General features: G+C 38.7%; 2 protein-coding genes across 2 annotated transcripts; both read left to right on the forward strand.

The window, feature by feature from the left end:
* Positions 1–2,741: 2,741 nt before the first annotated feature.
* SELENOK (selenoprotein K) lies at positions 2,742–6,621 on the forward strand. The gene is made up of 5 exons (XM_082004548.1): positions 2,742–2,910; positions 3,544–3,634; positions 4,405–4,485; positions 5,171–5,263; positions 6,402–6,621. The coding sequence occupies exons 1-4, from the start codon at positions 2,820–2,822 to the stop codon at positions 5,256–5,258; spliced, it is 351 nt and encodes a 116-aa protein (XP_081860674.1). The 5' UTR covers positions 2,742–2,819; the 3' UTR covers positions 5,259–5,263; positions 6,402–6,621.
* Positions 6,622–7,978: 1,357 nt separating this feature from the next.
* On the forward strand, positions 7,979–17,293 carry ACTR8 (actin related protein 8; the record flags this gene model as incomplete). The annotated part of the gene is made up of 13 exons (XM_082004716.1): positions 7,979–8,101; positions 8,309–8,479; positions 9,352–9,462; positions 9,705–9,809; positions 10,482–10,655; positions 11,225–11,318; positions 13,411–13,543; positions 13,877–14,030; positions 14,581–14,676; positions 15,223–15,363; positions 15,762–16,026; positions 16,321–16,484; positions 17,150–17,293. The coding sequence occupies 13 exons, from the start codon at positions 7,979–7,981 to the stop codon at positions 17,291–17,293; spliced, it is 1,875 nt and encodes a 624-aa protein (XP_081860842.1).
* Between the last annotated feature and the right edge of the window lie 360 nt (positions 17,294–17,653).

The raw sequence follows: 17,653 nt of genomic DNA on the forward strand, positions 1-17,653 counted from the left end.
TTAGTTGCTGTCTGGGGTTACACCACAATATTTGCCTACCATCAGAGTGATCACATCTCCCCAGTTTCCAAATGGCATATAACTTTTAGCTCTTATGCACCAGTGACTGCTTGGCTCTATTCCACATGGTACCCACCTTCAGAAGGGCAACCCAGCTGTTTTGTATTTCTGTTGCTGACTTTCAAAAATGCCGTCTTCTACTGGTTTCCATTACACACAGGTGCATTGCTGCTGTGGTCCTCTAAACTTCCCAGCATCTGGCATGCAGACTGAAAGGAAAGGTGTGGGTCACTGAAGGACTCTAGCTAGCAAGAATTAGAGACACCTGCCCTGCCCTTTGTGAAGGTGTAGCTACTCAGAGTGGGATGCCAGGGCTGTGTTGCAGAGAAACAAGCTCCCACCAGAGCTTATATCCACACCTGCTGTCCCAACTGCACCATAAACTGCAAAGGCACATGAATAACTATTTTCCTATTCCTCTTCTCTACTCCATTCCTGACCCAAGGACAGGCCGATGGATAACAAGCTTGATAATGCAATGCTACCATTGATCTTTAACCACACCTTTTAAATCTCACATTTGTGTGTCTAAAACTTAAATAAGGAAATAAATAAATAAATACTCTTTATTTACTGTTAAGTACCTAGACATGCTTTCTTGGAAAAATATAACTATATTAGGAATACACACACACATAATCTCAATTTTAAAAGTGTATTTCTTTAATCTCATTCACCAAAAATACATTTCACTGAGAAAGTTTGCACTGTAATTATATAATTTTAGGGTACTGAGACAATACTTATTATTACTTTAGAATAAAATAAACAAAGACTATCTTACACATGATTTTGCTTCCAAAAAAATGAAGAACATCTAATCATCATCTTTGTTATTTTGGGGGGAAATTTTTTTTGTCATTTGGAAAACAAAAAGCACATTGCTCTTTTCTGCATGACTAACACATTCCCTTTGAAAGACAGTACATTAAAAAGGAGGATGAATTGCAAACTCTTACTACATTTATTCATGCAGGACATCAACTGCATAGAGAGCATCATTTCAGGTGGAATAATTACCTGTTGATATTCAGGTTCACTATTTTGTTCCTGTCCAAACTACAGTGAAAAGTTTAGATCGTGACATTTGTTTTTACACTAGCAGAAGTCAGCTTGTGTGTGTTTTTAATACATGACAAAATCTACAATACCTTATCTATCTCTACTTACTGCCATTATCTTCCCATTGCCATCCTCCCTTTTTTTATTTTCTTCTTGGTAAATGTTGTATCTACAACTTGTGCAATAGTTCTTTAAACATAAAATAATTTGCTGTTTTGTCTCAAAGCCTAGTGAAAAGAAAACAAAGTGTATTTATGAAAATTATTTAAAAGCAAAACTATGTAATATTCACGTTAGCATACTGATACAGAGGTATGCATTTTCACGTTAGCACACTAATACAGAGGTATGCACTTGTCATATACTTTCCTTGAGTATTGTTATTTTCCTATTACTTGACAATACCTTTTTAAGGTAATGTTTTCACTTTCCATATAAACTTAGTATTTATATAAGAACCTTGCCTAACACATGGTATCAGATCTACTATGCATTCCATAAATTAAAAGTACACCAATACGACTTTCTTCCAGTTTATTGTTCCATTTATCTGGTTTCACTGAGAATCTAAAAACAATGTTCAAATAACTTACTGACTGAATCTCTGGTTTTGTTCTATACCTATGTAGGCTGTTTTGCAATTTGTAAACTGAAACTAATCTGACTACACTTGAGTATTATTTGAAAAAATGGTCATAAACATAGCTAATTATGAAAAAGGATAGCTGTCCCTGAATAATTTTAAGATGCTGCCTGCATTTATGCCCATTATGCACTGTGTAGTACCCACTGCCTTCTAAACACTTTTATATTTCCCCATTGATTGAGTGGTAGATTACCTAGCTCTTATATCAATGATAAATATTTATCTTATACGTGTTGTTACAGATACTTTTCTTTCACAATTGCCTTCAGATGTTAGTAAGAGTTTATTTCTGGAACATCGAGCATTTACAAACACCCTGCCAACTACAAACAATTTCTTTACTACTGGACAACTAAACTGTCAGAGACATATTACAATTTCAACTTCAGACAACACTCTTGTGTTAAGAGGTTTAGCAGAAGCCTTTACCTCATAGTTACAAGGAAAAGACAGGTCGTGCACACGCAGTATTAAAATGCTTTTATATTCCTTTTTCCTACTACTGTCTCCCAGCAGAAGTACCCATCCCTCCTCTACTACTTTAACTTAAAAGAGAGAGAAGGCATTATATTAAATTTGCCTCAGATCCAGCAGAAGTTAGCTACAGAAGACTACTAAGATGTAATTTTTATGAAAGCTACCCTGGCATGCTACTAACTACAGTTACTTGTTGGTAGAACGAAACGTTTATGGGGCACGGCACGGAAGCCCCGACATTGTGTTATGCAGCGGTGTTAACTACTTAAATAAATACATTTTAGGAGTGAAGCAGAACCGCCCGTGCTGAGACAGAAGATGCCCCACCTGAACACCACTCGCCCTGGCTCGGCCCACCCCGCAAACGGGCTGCTGAGGGGACCCCCGCTAACAGGGGCCTGCATACCGCTACCATTACTGTGGCAAGGCAACCACGAAAACAAGCGCTGCTCAGCCCCGCCACAGCGGCCACGGCCACGGAGGCACCAGCCCCCACCGCCGCCTCTTTCCCCTCAGCCGCGAGCGCGAAGCCAACACCGCCTCAGGGTGCCCCCTTCAGCGGCCCCTGCTGGGCATGCGCTTCCCGCCCGCGCAGGCGCAGTGGGGCCGAGGGCAGGTGACGGGGCAGCGCCCGCGGCCCGCCGCCATGGTGTACATCTCCAACGGTGAGGGGCGGCTGGTGGGAGGGGGTTGCGCCTTTTCTCCTCGGCGGGGTGGCGGCGGCCGCGCAGGGGGACGGCGGGGGACAGGCAGGAGTCTGGGCAGTGAGCGGGGTACGGCTGGAGGGCACCGGGCCTGCGCTGGGCAGAGCGCTGCCTCCGCGGCCCGGGAGAGCCCGGCGCAGCCCAGCGCGCTGCCCGCAGCGAGCAGCACGTCTCGCCCGCTGCCACATCGCCCCCACATCCGCGCGGTTCCCGGCGGCCTGGACTGGAGCCTTACGTGCTTCTGAACGGTTTTTAAGGAGGTGGAAAAGTCGAGGCGCGTTCTGCGTACGCCGGGAGCGTAGCGGAGAAGCGGTTTAACCACGTACAGGGAGGCGGAGACTGTGCTGGGTTGGTTTTTTTTTTTTTTTTTTTGTAGGTTTACCTGGACACAGTGTCAGTTTGGTGGCGATCCGATTATTTCAAGGACTGGGACAATAGCGTGTTGGGAATGAAACTTGCTACCGTTGCTTATGAAGTCCCGTTTCTCCATCCTGCTTGCAAATTCTAGGCTCAGCAGATCCTTTTTTGTGTAATACACTGTACAGTGTCACATACTAAACATTGCTGGATGTTTTGTATCTTGGTGTGCTACAGGACAAGTTTTGGATAACCAGAGTCGGGCTCCTTGGCGTTTGTCATCTATAACGGATTTCTTCTGGTCGATAGCAGATTTTGTGGTTCTGTTGTAAGTAGAAATTAATTCTTTTGATGAGCTTTATTTTAGATTTGTCATCGGTAGAAGCTACTCAGTGCTGTCAGTAACACAACAATAAAAATGTTATATTTACTTTTTAGCATTCCGCATCTATGTCCCCAAAACATACATCAATGTTTCACTATGACTATGTGGCTTTGGTTATTAGGCACTATAATATAATTAATAAAAAAAAGTGTATGAAAAGTGCTAACTTACTGGCAGCTCAAGTGAGTTTTCTTAATGTTTCTTCCATTTTAATACTGCAAAAAGAAAAAGCATATATTTTTGTTAAACAGCTAGTCTCTGATAGCTGATCAACTAATTAAGATATTATTTGGAAAATTTCTACTGGTGACAATAGATTCTAGCTATGTAAAAATAATCACACAGCAGTAATTGCAAAGTTATGGCCCCAGATTAAAGCCAGTTAAGACACAGAAAGTTCTTTTGATGTATTCAACAGTCCTTCATTATTTCAGTGACAGGTTGATACTTTGTACATTTCTTGCACTTCATTTACCAGAAAAATAGATTTTTATAGTTTGAGCCTTACTGTAATTTGGAATTACTTCAGATTTTATCTTAGTATTTAGGAGAAAAATTGCCAAGATTTATTAAACAACAATAATCTTGAGAAGATACCCTGTTTGTTCCTGAATACTACTTACTGTTTTTCAGGCTATTTCTTATCTTGCAATCCAAAAATTCCAAAACTATATCTAGCAATCAACTCACCTTACTCCTGTTTTATTTTTCAGTTTCCAGAGCATTATTCAACCAGATTTGCGAAGAAGAGGCTACACATCTTCCTCCTATTCAGGATACAATGATGGAAGAGGGTATTTTTTTCATATTCACACTAGTGATTTTTTTTTTTCCTATCTTAGCAAAATGATGTAATGTATTCAGATTACAGTTGTGATTTGCATTGAACTGGGTCATGTGAGCAGACTAAAATGTAGTTTATCTGCAGTATTTTGTCTACAACTCATTGATAACAATACATAGCTTTGGATAGCTGTAATAACAGTATAGTCTAACTGTCACTGAAACTGCAGGTTTTTCAAACCTGCCTAATAGACAATATGCATCTTTGTTGAAATTCTTTTGTTAGACTTGCTTATACTCAGCATTTGATTTACATTAAATCAGCCATTTCATGTATTAGATTACCTACAGATAAAGCAAAACACTTTGTTATAGGGATATCATTTCTTTAAACACTACAGTTATTGTGTTTCTTTGTTCTTAATGGTTTGCCGAACTTTTTTGTAGGACCACGTAAAAGCCTGTTAGCTGTACTTGTCTCTTGTGAGACAGAAGTAATTGGAGCAGTTTGCATAAGATAATTTTCATGAACATAGCGTTGGATTTTTTTTTTTACAGCTTTTCACATGAACGCCAAACAACTTACAGAGTTTCTAATGTCCTAATTGCTATCACTTAGAGACAGTGTTACTGTATCTCTAATGTAACAGTTGAATGCCGATTGAATGGAAGTTGTTTTCCTTGCTTTCTCATCAGGCCTCCAGCACATCCTCGCCGTAGGATGGGTCGAGTAAATCACTGGGGTGGAGGCCCCAGTCCACCACCAATGGCTGGAGGTGGATGAGGAAGGTAATTCCAGTTCTTCTGTATCCTGCTTTGAAGTTCTTTTTTTCTTTAACAATGGTAATGAAGCTTAAGGTAGAATGGAGCATTTTGTCCTCCTTTTGCAAAAGTTACTGAAACAGGAAGAGAATCGAAGTGGTTAGATACTTTCAGTGAAGAGGGTAAAAAGGAAAGGGGGTGTAAAAACCTTTCGGCTCAGAATTGATGAGCATCTACTTCTAATTGCATGGAAGTGGCTATACAAAGTGTAGCAAAGATTTCTGAATGCAGCTGCTTAAAAAAAAAATTATTTAGAACTTCTCATCTTTTTTGGATGCTAATTTAAAGTCCTGTCCAGATCAGTAGTGACTGAAACTTTGTTTGCATTTCTAATGGTTATCATATGACACATGAAGTCTTTTGTTTAAACTAGATACTTATCAATAGAAAAGAAGGAAAATTAATTAAATTGTTAAAAGACTATTAGTAAAAATGTTTTTTCCCTGTTACAGTGATACAGCTATGCAAATCTTGAATTCTAGTATAGCATAAAAATCATAATTGCTTATAAAGGCAGGCATTAAAAACTGTTAAAAAAGCCATGGTCTTTAAATGTCTTACAGCTGCCTGAACTTTAATTCTGTTTTATTAATTACTTTTTCTGGTGGGACTTTCATCTAACACTGCATGTATATATAGTATGGTTTAATTTACTTTAAGAGTTAAGTAAACAATCCTTCTTTTTTATGAATCATTCCCCATTGTTACCATAACAAAGTTACAAGAAAAAAACAAACACATGCAGGTGGTTAATCCCTGTAAATCTTTGTAGGAAAAAGTTCATATTCCAAAAAGCACATACACCAGTATTTCAGTTCCCTAGAAAAAGGATAAGCTTCTTCCCAGGATTTTTTTTATTTAATTTGGATGTTGATTACTGTTTTTCTTTCTGACTAGGCATGAGGCCAGCAAAGGCTGTGGGGAGTGCTCTTGAGTAATAATGGCAATGTGTCATCTGCTCAGTAATAGAAGTTTGCAAGCCTCTAGCATATCTCATTTAGCTAAATTAAAAACAACTTTTTAATTTTAAATGGTTACTTACCTAATTTTATCTCACAGAGAAAGGCCTTGTCTTTAAACGTACTGGAATTACTTTATCTTTTAGGTAAACGCCTGTTGAAGAGGCAGGCAAAAGCATACACATTTGCAAGATGAAAGGGAAGAAGAATTCAGTGGCGGACCAAATGAGTTTGGAAGTTGTGAATGTGTATGTCTAACTGTAAACTGTTCTGTGATACAAGCGTATTAATGAAGTTGTACTGGGAACTCCTTCTTCAAGGATCCAGTGTAACTGAACTACAGTTTTATTAAATACATGTTTACTGTCTAAAGTCTTTGTATAGTTTCTGAACATTTTACTGTAGTTTGCAAAGTAATAAGTAAATTATATTTGGGTTGTCACAAGGCTGACTTTCTTATTTTTAGAAAAAAAAATCTGTCTGAAATACAGTAAGCCCTTTTCTGTTCAAATGAGAAAGAATACATATTTATATTAGATACAGAAGGTCCCTCGAGTCAAACTTAAAGCAGTGCTTCCCAATACATTTTGTATTTACTCTATTTTTATCAGTACTAATGCTCTGTACTTTGCTGTATTTTCATGATATTAACGATACTCTAAAAACACTTCTAAAATGCAACTTAGAAATTAATTTGTTTTACAATCCTTGCCTTTTACAAACTGCCTCCTTAAGGCCCATAATGGGTTTTATAACCTCCTCTTGAAACAGCTTCCTTCTCCATTATAAACTTACTCAAATGTATAAGCCTATTTGCTTTACAAATTTTGGTAGGACTTTTTTCAATAAAATTAGGCACTGTTTTTATTACATGAAGAAAAAGGTAGTGAATTCAAATACTGAGTGCTGACACAGAAAAGTTATTTTCTTTCAAACTTACCCCATTTCAGGATGAGAGTTTCTTACTGTTTTTCGGTTTTGGGGTTGGTTTTGTTCAGTTGGAGGGGGCTGCATCTGATAAAAGATTAGTTGCCAAGAATCCAGATGAAATTATTTTCTACAAGGTGCCACTACAAATTTTTTGCTTAAATCTCTCTAGTAGTCTAATTATAACATACGCACATACCCAACACAAAGTGACCATCTTTTAAACTTGCTGGGTAACAGCAGCCTTCAGTCTAACAAACCCATCTTTCTCAACACCACGCAAACATCATATCTGCATCGTTCGGACAGACCAGGTGCGTCCCGGTTGGTGCGTCATCGTTGGTTCTTCACAGGTGCATCACGCGTGCATCAGCCGAACTCCGGTATTGAGCTGTTGGGAAGGCTGCGCTACCCGCCTCGAGCCGCACCAGCAGTAACAGCCCCGCTGACGGAGTTCGGCCGGGGCTGGGTCGGGCCGGCCGCGGCGGCGCCCCCCGGCTCTCTGCCTGCCGCCGCTCGTCCCCTCTGCGCGGAGGCCGGTGCAGTTCCCGCACCCCGTCGCGAGCCCAGAGGAGCCGAGGCGGCCGGGGGCAGGCGTCGGCGCTGCTGAGGGGACGACCGGGACGGCGAGCCCCTTCCTTCCCGGCGAGCCCCCGCCACCGTACCTGCCGGAGGGGCGGTGCTGGGCTCGGACCCGCCCGCTTCCGCCCCGCGCTAACGCCGGGCTCGGCGCCGCTCGGCCCGCGCAGGAGCGGCTTCCGCCTGGCGGGCAGGCGCCGCTCGCCCGGCGGGGAGCATGACCCAGGCGGAGAAGGGCGAGGCGGAAAACGGGAAGGACAAAGAGCGCGACCGGGAGCGCGAGCAGCGCGGCGTGAAGCGGCCCATCGTCCCCGCCGCCGTGCCCGAGTCCCTGCAGGAGGTGAGGCCCAGCCGCCCGGGGAGGGGGGGGCGGTGAGGGGCAGGGCCGCGCTCCCTTCTGCGGGCCGAGCGGCTGCGCTGGGGCAGGAGAGCCCGGGGCGGGCCGGGGCTCGGCTTTTCAAAGGCCTGGGCATGGGGAGAGGCCGGGGCGGCTCCGGGTGGGCGTGGGGACACCCGCCCACGCCGCTGCGCCTTGTGGTGCTTTCAGCAAATACAGAGCAACTTCATCGTGGTGATCCACCCTGGCTCGACGACCCTGCGGCTCGGGAGGGCCACGGACACGCTGCCCGTGGGCATTCCCCACGTCATCGCGCGGAGGCACAAGCAGCAGGGACAGGCGGCCTACAGAGACAGCTGGCTCCTGCGGGACGGGCTCAATGTAAGCCGAGCCACGCACCAGTGGCTTGTCCTCTGAACTTGCTAAAATGGATGTTTTAACGCCGTGATTCTCTTGCATTTGTTGTGTAATGCCTATCTTCCTCTCATGCATTATGTTTTCCCAGAGAAATACCTCTCAAGACAAACTTTTTTTCCTTTTTAATGTGCTATAGATCAGCTTACTGAAGTCACTAGATTTGTACCAGTCTGTGTTAGGGCTTTATTTGATTTGTTTGCAGTGTACTAACTCTAATAAATGGATAGGTTGAGGGTTTGTACGTATTGATTGCTCTGCTCTGTAGTCTGATATCACACATGGTATTTCTGTTTATAGATGACAACTGTAGAACTAGAATTGGACTGCTCCATTTGTGAATGTGTTTGTTACAAGCTGTCTTGTAACTTGGATAACATAGCCAGTAATTTTAGTCTAGCTTGCTCAAAAAATATATTTAGTGTTCTTATTCTTACTTTGAATCTGTACAAAAAATCATTAAATTATTGTCATTAATATTAAACCTTTATCAATTAAATAATTGAGATCTATTTAAACATTTTTGCTCCCACATAATATTTCTGTAGTTAAATAATGTCCTGAGCTCATCACTCTAGAGATGAAGTACAGCAGCCATTACAATCAGTTAAAAGATTCAAGTTGACTTAGACAAATAGGTGTTCGTAACTCTAATATAAAAAAGTTTCTTTAAAAATAAGCATATGTTCATTGTACGATGTGCAAACCTTCTGTCCTTTCTACCATCTATCAACTAGAGTAATGATTTTATTGTTTAATAATAGCTCCATAATTACCAGCATACAGACATGTAGCTAGAAAGTAAGTATTTACGTTGCGTATGTTTGGGTTTTGTTTAGAAACCTGAAAGTACTGAGCAGAGACAAAATGGACTTAAAATGGTGGACCAAGCAATATGGTCCAAAAAGATGTCAAATGGTGCAAGGCGTATACCAGTGTCACCTGATCAGGTAACTCGTTCTTAAGATTTTAATGAAATTGTTCATTCATACAGTCATTTGGTATGATGCCATATTTTAGCGGAGAATAGATACCCTTTATACAGCAAATACGGATAGTGCTGTCGTGTGACCTAACTCTGAAGATCTGAGAAAATGAATATTTAAAATGGTTCTTCAAGGGCGGGGGGGGGGTGCATAAAAAGTGACTGGTAAAGTATTTGTCAACTGCATTTGTTTTGATTACATTTCAGGCCAGGTCATACAACAGACAGATGCGTCCAGCTATTTTAGATCACAGCTCTGGGGCCAAGTGGACAAACACGTCAAATCATCCTGAATTTTTGGTAGGAGAAGAGGTAAGATTCATTTTCTGCTGAAATGAGGCTTAGTATTATGTTTTAATGTGGTTACGTAATCAGCAGCAGTTTGCTATATGTTAGTCTGTATTGAAAGGCATATACATTTAGTCAAGCAATAAATGAGAAGCTTTGCCATGGACTAACTGAATATTTATTATTATTCAGCAAGACCAGCGTGTCTCCCCCATTTGCCTAGCAAGTAACCTTGATCCTTTGCTGCTATAAATCAGTGTTTCTGCAGGGACTAGGTGAGAACTTTGCCCATGTGGTATACTTCAGAGAAAAGGCAAGAAACTGATAAAAGGCTCAGTATGTGGAATTACTGCTGAGTAACTAGGTATTCACGAGTTTCAGAGAGTCTTTAAATTATTTTAGTTACTAATTTGAAATAATGGAAGAGTATACTGTTATGTTCATAGTAGATGTCCATGAATATGAAAATTCAAACAATTTAAACCATATATTTAATGTCTTTTTGATACTATTTTAATGCTTTATAATCCTATATGGCATATTGACATACATTAAAAAGAAATCCACTGTATTACTGTCACATTGGTCCGAGTGCTGCTGTATGTCTTCTTGTACCTGCTTCTGAAATACTTTGCTAGCAATTGTTACTAATCTTTTGGGAAAACCAATACATAGAACATTGTCTCTTATTTTCAGGCACTGTATGTTAATCCACTGGATTCTTATGATATACACTGGCCTATTAGAAGAGGGCAGTTGAATCTCCACACAGGACCTGGTGGCTCCCTCACTGCAGTATTAGCAGACCTTGAAGTTATATGGTCACATGCAATACAAAAATATCTGGAAATACCACTGAAAGACCTAAAGGTGAGCTGTGAACACATTCATATGGGTTGTATCCACTTCTGTAAACGTTATTGTAAAAGGGAAGCAACCTGCTGTTGTTGGTAGCCTCTTGCTGGTGGCTTTCATAATGAATAAATTCTTTCTGCTAATGAGCATGGTTCCTAAGACTTCACTTGGCATTTTGTGCATGTCTTTAAGACAAAAATTGTTAACAGAACTTCTAACAAGGAGGTTTGTAAATCCCACTATAGAAATTTCACAGTCCGCCTGGGGTTGGTTTTTTGTTGTGTTGACTAAAAATGAGGCAACTGAGGAGTGGTTGCCTAATACTTGCATAAATTTCTTCTCCTTGCAGAATTGGTGTTTTTCTCATATCTGACGTATTTTTAAACATTTTAGCGGCCTATAAACTCCACTTGGTATTTACTCTGAACTCATTTTTCAAATTAGAAAAAACCTTTCCCCTTTCCATAATTTTGCTTCTTTTAATAATTTGTATATTATGCTTTCTTCCTTAGCATCAGGTATTCAAGAATATAAAGAGAAACTTAATTTGAAAGCTGGCTTTAATTTACTGTTCTTATCTTCAGTACTACAGATGCATTTTACTAATTCCAGACATCTATAATAAACAACACGTGAAAGAACTGGTGAATATGATCCTAATGAAGATGGGCTTCTCAGGTAAAAACATATATAAGCAAGATAGCGTAAAGATTTTTTTATTTCCTTTAAAGCACATTCTTGCACATCAATCCCAGTTTGGCTGGGACTAGCATCTTTCATCTGCTATTCGCATAACTGTTGGGAACTACCTGTCTTTTAGTGAGGCAAAATGGTTGGCTAGCATTGAAACAGTTCCTTGGCTTGCTCTTAGGTATTCCAGCCATAGGCTGCTCGCTTCAGCTGAGGTGAAAGTAGCAGTGGTCTGATTTGTCAAGTATTTCTAAAATGCACAGTTAACTCTACCGAGTATTAAGATTCGCAGACTTCAGAACAAAAATACATGATGCAAGATGCTGCTATTGTCTTCTCTACAGAATGACATAATAGGAGGTTTCAGAGTTGCTTAAGTGCATATACTAAATATAGAAGAGCAATGCAATTTTTAAAAAATAACCAAGTAATTGTTAGCTTCTTCTGCATATTTATTTTTAGACTGGAAAGCCCTCTGATGAAAAAAAAGTAATGCAGTTTCCTTTCAGTTAAACTGCTGGAAGTTTCTGGCTAGTCTTCTGGAAAGAACTGCTGTAGTCTTAGCCATCTTTCTCTGATTTCACATTTAAAGAAAACACAGCAAGTCATTACAGAAGGCACAGTAACCCAACCATGTGGAGCATACTTAATTTGAAATACATCAGAGTACTAGTACCTTTGGTGCTGCAGAGGCCTTTTCTGTATTAGGTATGCAAGGAAAGAGGCTTAAAAAATGGACAAGAATAATAAATTAAATGATAGAGACTAGTGAAACAGCAAGTTCATTGTAAGATGTTGGAGATTAATACTGCTGTTGTTCATTAATTAACCAGTACAAAGTGCATACAGTTGCCAAGCCTAACTCTCAGCAGACTATGTGTTTAGATACTATTGCTTGAATAGTGAACTTGTTTAGCCTCTCCTGTATCTAATAAAGACACTTCATTTTATCAAAAAAAAAAAGAGACTTCCCATCTGAAAGGATTAAGTAGGTGGTAGATAAACACTACAAAAAGAGAGACTGATCTCATGAGATCTAAGTTTTGTTCACATGCATATATATATATATATATACACACATATATATAGATACTTGATTTGTTTCATCATGTTAAAAGGAACAAGCCATATTGGCTGTTAGTTTTAGTTTTTGACCAGAATGGTTCTAAATCATTCTTTGTTTGATTCCTCATCAGTTTTTATGAAGAAGTAATGTTGAACAGTACCTAATAATACTATGATATAAAAAATGTACTGGCACTAGGATAGAGGAATTTGCAGGTGGAATGTGTTAGCTTCAGAGGAACAGGAAGAATACTAAGAAGAAAGTACAAAGCTTCATATTCATCTGATTCATGAAAGTGAAAATCAGAAACTATCATTAACTCTTCAGAGCACCATTTCCTAAATAATAACTTGGTAAAGAGCTGAACTAATTATACAGCATAACTAAATTATCTTAATCTATTTAAAAACATTTGCCTTTAAAATAGTAATTTTACGTAGTTTTTTATGGAGTACAGCTCAATTTAGCTATTCCTTCCTTCATTGGCTAGAAGGATAGACTGAGCATGCAATAAATACTTCTCAGGTTTAAGTATGGGCTTGTGATACAAAGGTAGTCTTTTACAGAGTTAAAGGTGGCTTGGAAGGAAAGCAGACAGTTAAATTGGACCTTGTTTTATAACTATTTAAAGGACATATCTAAAATGATACCTGATTAAAATTAGAAAAAAATTAGGAAAGTGCTTCATGTACATCTAATAACCAAGACCCTGCAATACTGGTTACAAAAACAAGTAAAGTCTGGAGGCAATATCCTTAAACTTGCAAAAAGTAAGAACATTTGAATACAGGCATTCACCCCGCTCTTAGCTTTTCTTAGGACTTTAAGGGCCTACCCAACAAAAAAAAAATCTGTAAGTCCTTCCCACCCCATCTTCACTAAATATACAAACTTTGAGCTCAGAGTCAGCCTGTTAGTAGATTTTAAAAGACATTAAGATGTGTTTTAAATGTCAGCAGCAACATGGCTCTGGAGCTTGGCATAAATTGGATATATTTTCTCTTGTGCGGCTAGGAATTGTTGTACACCAGGAGTCTGTCTGTGCTACTTTTGGAAGCGGTTTAAGCAGCGCGTGTATAGTAGATGTGGGCGATCAGAAGACAAGTGTTTGCTGTGTAGAAGATGGTGTTTCCCATCGCAACACCAGGTATCTTTTAATACGCAGAATTATTATAAGCATGTACTTAGTTGTTTACCAAAGACTTGACTTTAAAAACAAGAAAAAATTTCTATAAGTACAGGGTTTTTTTTACTGTGAGCCGTGTAACATGGTCATCATGTTACAATATCAACCTTAAAGACTTCTGGTATCTTTAAAAGAAGAAAACAGGCAGAACCGATACTGTGCTCTGCAAACTATGTGGAAGTCATGATCACAGCATGTCTAAAATGTTCTGTGTATTCCTATGCATGCTACTGTAGAAGGTCAGTATTTCAACAAATAAAATAATCTTTTTCCTTTTTCTTCTCTGTGCTTTAGGCTGTGCCTTGCATATGGAGGATCTGATGTGTCAAGGTGTTTTTACTGGCTTATGCAACGAGCAGGATTCCCATACAGAGACTGTCAGTTAACTAATAAGTTGGATTGCCTGCTGCTTCAGCACCTAAAGGAGACATTTTGTCATCTAGACCAGGTGAGAAGGGAAAAAATAGTGTATTCTCCAGGTAATTTTTTTTTTTTTTTTTAATTACAGAATGCTACTCCGGGGAACCTTTTTTGTGAGTACAATTGCTTGTAAAGGGGATGAAATATAATACTTTACTCAGCAGAATACTGGCAAAAGCTGGAGAAGCCTGACACTTGAAGTATTTCTGACTTGTTTTATTTTTCTTCTTGTTGAAAGGAATCCCAGCTCTTTGAAAGGTAGTTTCTTTGTTCATATTACTGAAAGAAGCTGATAGTAGCTGCATATTTGCTAGTTTTCAACTTCAATTTTGTAAGACCTGCCAGCAGGTCTTTTCTTCCTGCACAAACCCTCATTTTAGAGGCTTAGGCATGTAGAAAGCTGTTTTGGCAGATCATGCTACGGGGAAAAGACTTCAAAAAGAATTCAAAATAGGTAAATGAAATTCATAGTCAAGAGTTTTGTTACTTTTTGTTGTTTCCTACAGTTTAAATAGATTATGCAGCTTGATAGGCATTAAAGATAAATTTTTTTTTGTTTACATTCTTTTTGACCTTAGGATATTTCTGGACTGCAAGATCATGAATTCCAAATCCGGCATCCAGATTCTCCAGCTTTATTATACCAGTTCCGCTTAGGGGATGAAAAATTACAGGTGATTTTTTTTAAAAAATACAAGAATTACATTCAGCATTGAGGTTCAGGGCCTCACTTGGTATCGGCCCACTGCTACTAAGCCGATGTGATTTGTGGATTGTTCTTAACATATGCTTGTTGATAGTTTTAAAATTAATTCTTAAATGTATGAATGGGCCTAGTGCAGCACAAGACTTCCTAACTAGCTTTAGCCAGAAGGGTTGTAGCTTCAACTAAATATGATCATATTTATCCTTCAAGTGCCAGTAATGAATGCTAATTTTGCAAGATTTTCAACTCCCAATTGAATTTTCTAATTTTGTAACTTACCATACAATGCCAGAATCTGTAAGGAAACTTAGATACATGTACAAGTGTATTTGTTAGGGTTTGTTTAAGTTATACAAAGCTGAAGACACTTTAGCCTTTTATAAAACTATTTGAAAAAATTTATATTTAATTCTGAATGGTTAGAAAACCAGAACAAGCTTTTTCTCTTTTTATAGCAAACACAAAAAAAAGAAAAACTGTATTGTAAAACCGTGCCAAATCTCTCATTCTTCAGGCTCCAATGGCTCTGTTTTATCCAGCAACTTTTGGAATTGTTGGACAAAAAATGACAACCTTGCAACACAGGTCACAAGGTGACCCTGAGGATCCTCATGATGAACATTATCTGCTAGCCACACAAAGTAAGCAGGAGCAGGTGTGTGAATGCTGGTTTTATTTTTCATTTAAGTATTATTTAATTGGGGAATAAAATCAGGACTCTTATCTCATCTGAGAGACCAAAGTTTGTTCTCTGGGTCAGAAGCATTAAAGAATAAATTTAGACTAAAGAATTACAAATGTTTAGACAAGTCCTTAATTGGAACTGTTTATTTTCAGAGTCTAAGAAGGCTTCATATTATGGCATTGATACAGCTTACTTTGAAAGTGGGAATTAAAATGAAAATTATATGAGGAAATAATGCTATATTTAACTTTTCTGTGCAAAAAGGTGTAGAGAAGTACAGTGTTCCTTAATTAAGTCAATATTGTTCTGTAACCTGCTAGAGAGCTCTTTGCATTTTTCATAGTTCAACTTGTTTTCTCATTTTTAAGTCTGCAAAAGCTACAGCCGATAGGAAATCTATGTCGAAGCCTGGTGCGTTTGAGGGAGACTTGAGAGGCCAAGGCTCAGACATTTCAGAGAGGCTCTACCCACAAGAAGTGGAGCTAGGATCTTCCCAGAGTGATTGTATAATATCTGGAAACGATTCAGAGGAACCTTTAACTGCACACATGTCCAGGAAAACAGCTATTTCTCAGTTTGAAGGCAAAGCCTTGGGCCTTGACAAAGCCATTCTTCATAGTATTGACTGCTGTGGTAAGAATTACATTTGTACAATTCTGTAAAATATGCATGTCAGTGTGGATTTATGGTAAATCCTGCATTTTACCAAAGACAGACGTATGTCCCTAAGTTTTATCATCTCTAGAGTAGCTACACTGTAGCTTATACTTGCAACTTTTTGAATCTCCAAGGAATAGAAAAAGAATTTTAAAAGCAAACACTTAACTGTTTCTGTGTGGTTTGAATTACACTGAATTCTTATAATTCAAATACAGACTATATTCACTTTTAAAAACAGATCTATTTCTATGTATCTATTCATTCCAGCATCAGATGATACAAAAAAGAAGATGTACAGCTCCATCTTAGTAGTGGGAGGAGGCCTCATGTTTCATAAAGCTCAAGAGTTTCTTCAACATCGAATTCTCAACAAAATGCCACCTTCTTTCAGAAGAGTTGTTGAAAATGTTGAAGTCATCACAAGACCTAAGGTATACTGTTAACTGATAGCTAAATGGTTAATAAACTATGATTGGTTTGAATCTTTGAAAGATTAAAAAAAATATATTCAAAACCACAGATTAGTTGAATATCAGAGGAGATTTAGGAGAGCTTTCAGCTCGTAACATAGCGCTCTTCAGTTGTAGGCAGGAAGTTTAAGGTATAGCAAGAGTGTTACTAGTATTGATCACTGAGGTGTTTGTTAGCTAAAGGACATATTCTTAAAGAATCAGTTAGTACTGGCCCATAATGTTAACCTGTCTGCTCAGCAAGAAATTGTGTTATGGTTTTTTTCTTATTATTAAGGTAAAAAAAAAAGTATAGCATTAAAAGAGCAACTTCCATTTGGCATTAATCACAAAAAATTTGTAAAATCAAAACTTAAGTATTTTTCGTAGCCTCCATGGCTGAAGGCAGGATTTCATGATGTGCCTAGAAGGCATCTTAAAAAAAATAAAAGTGACTTCTCAAAACATCTTAAATATTCTTTCCATATTTCTATCTCACTATTTTTTCCTGAATAATTTGGAAAAACTTCCCTTCCCCCCCGCCAGGATTCTAAGTGGTGAATACTGTTAGAAAAATTAGGATACAACTTTTGAGAACTGTGCAAAATTAGACTAGTGATTGTGTACAATCTATGTTTTGAATTTAGGATATGGATCCCCGCTTAATTGCATGGAAAGGAGGTGCGGTTTTAGCCTGCCTTGATACAACTCAGGAGCTGTGGATATATCAGCGAGAATGGCAGCGCTTTGGTGTCAGAATGTTAAGAGAACGAGCTGCATTTGTATGGTAATGTTTACATGTGGTAATGTGTTTACAGTGGAGCTTGCTTAATTGAGGATTCCTCTCCCCAAATACCCCTTTTTTCCAGTGCAGATGTACTGATCTTCTGCTGATAGATATTTTTGTATTTTATTAAAAAATTTTCCAAAAATGGTGCAGAAAGAACTTACTGAATGCACATTACTTCAGCATTTCTATACTTAATCTTTTTAATTGTATGTATAGAATTCTGTGTACAGAGTATCAGTCATTTCCATGTTCACTACATTTATATTATATGTCATGTATATTAACATTGCACAATGTGGGAATTTGAGGTATAAAATACTGATGTGGCAGATGTTAAGCCAAGATTCATTCCAGACACATG

Source organism: Phaethon aethereus, assembly GCF_964289735.1.
Source record: "Phaethon aethereus genome assembly, chromosome: 11".
Lineage (NCBI taxonomy): Eukaryota > Metazoa > Chordata > Aves > Phaethontiformes > Phaethontidae > Phaethon > Phaethon aethereus.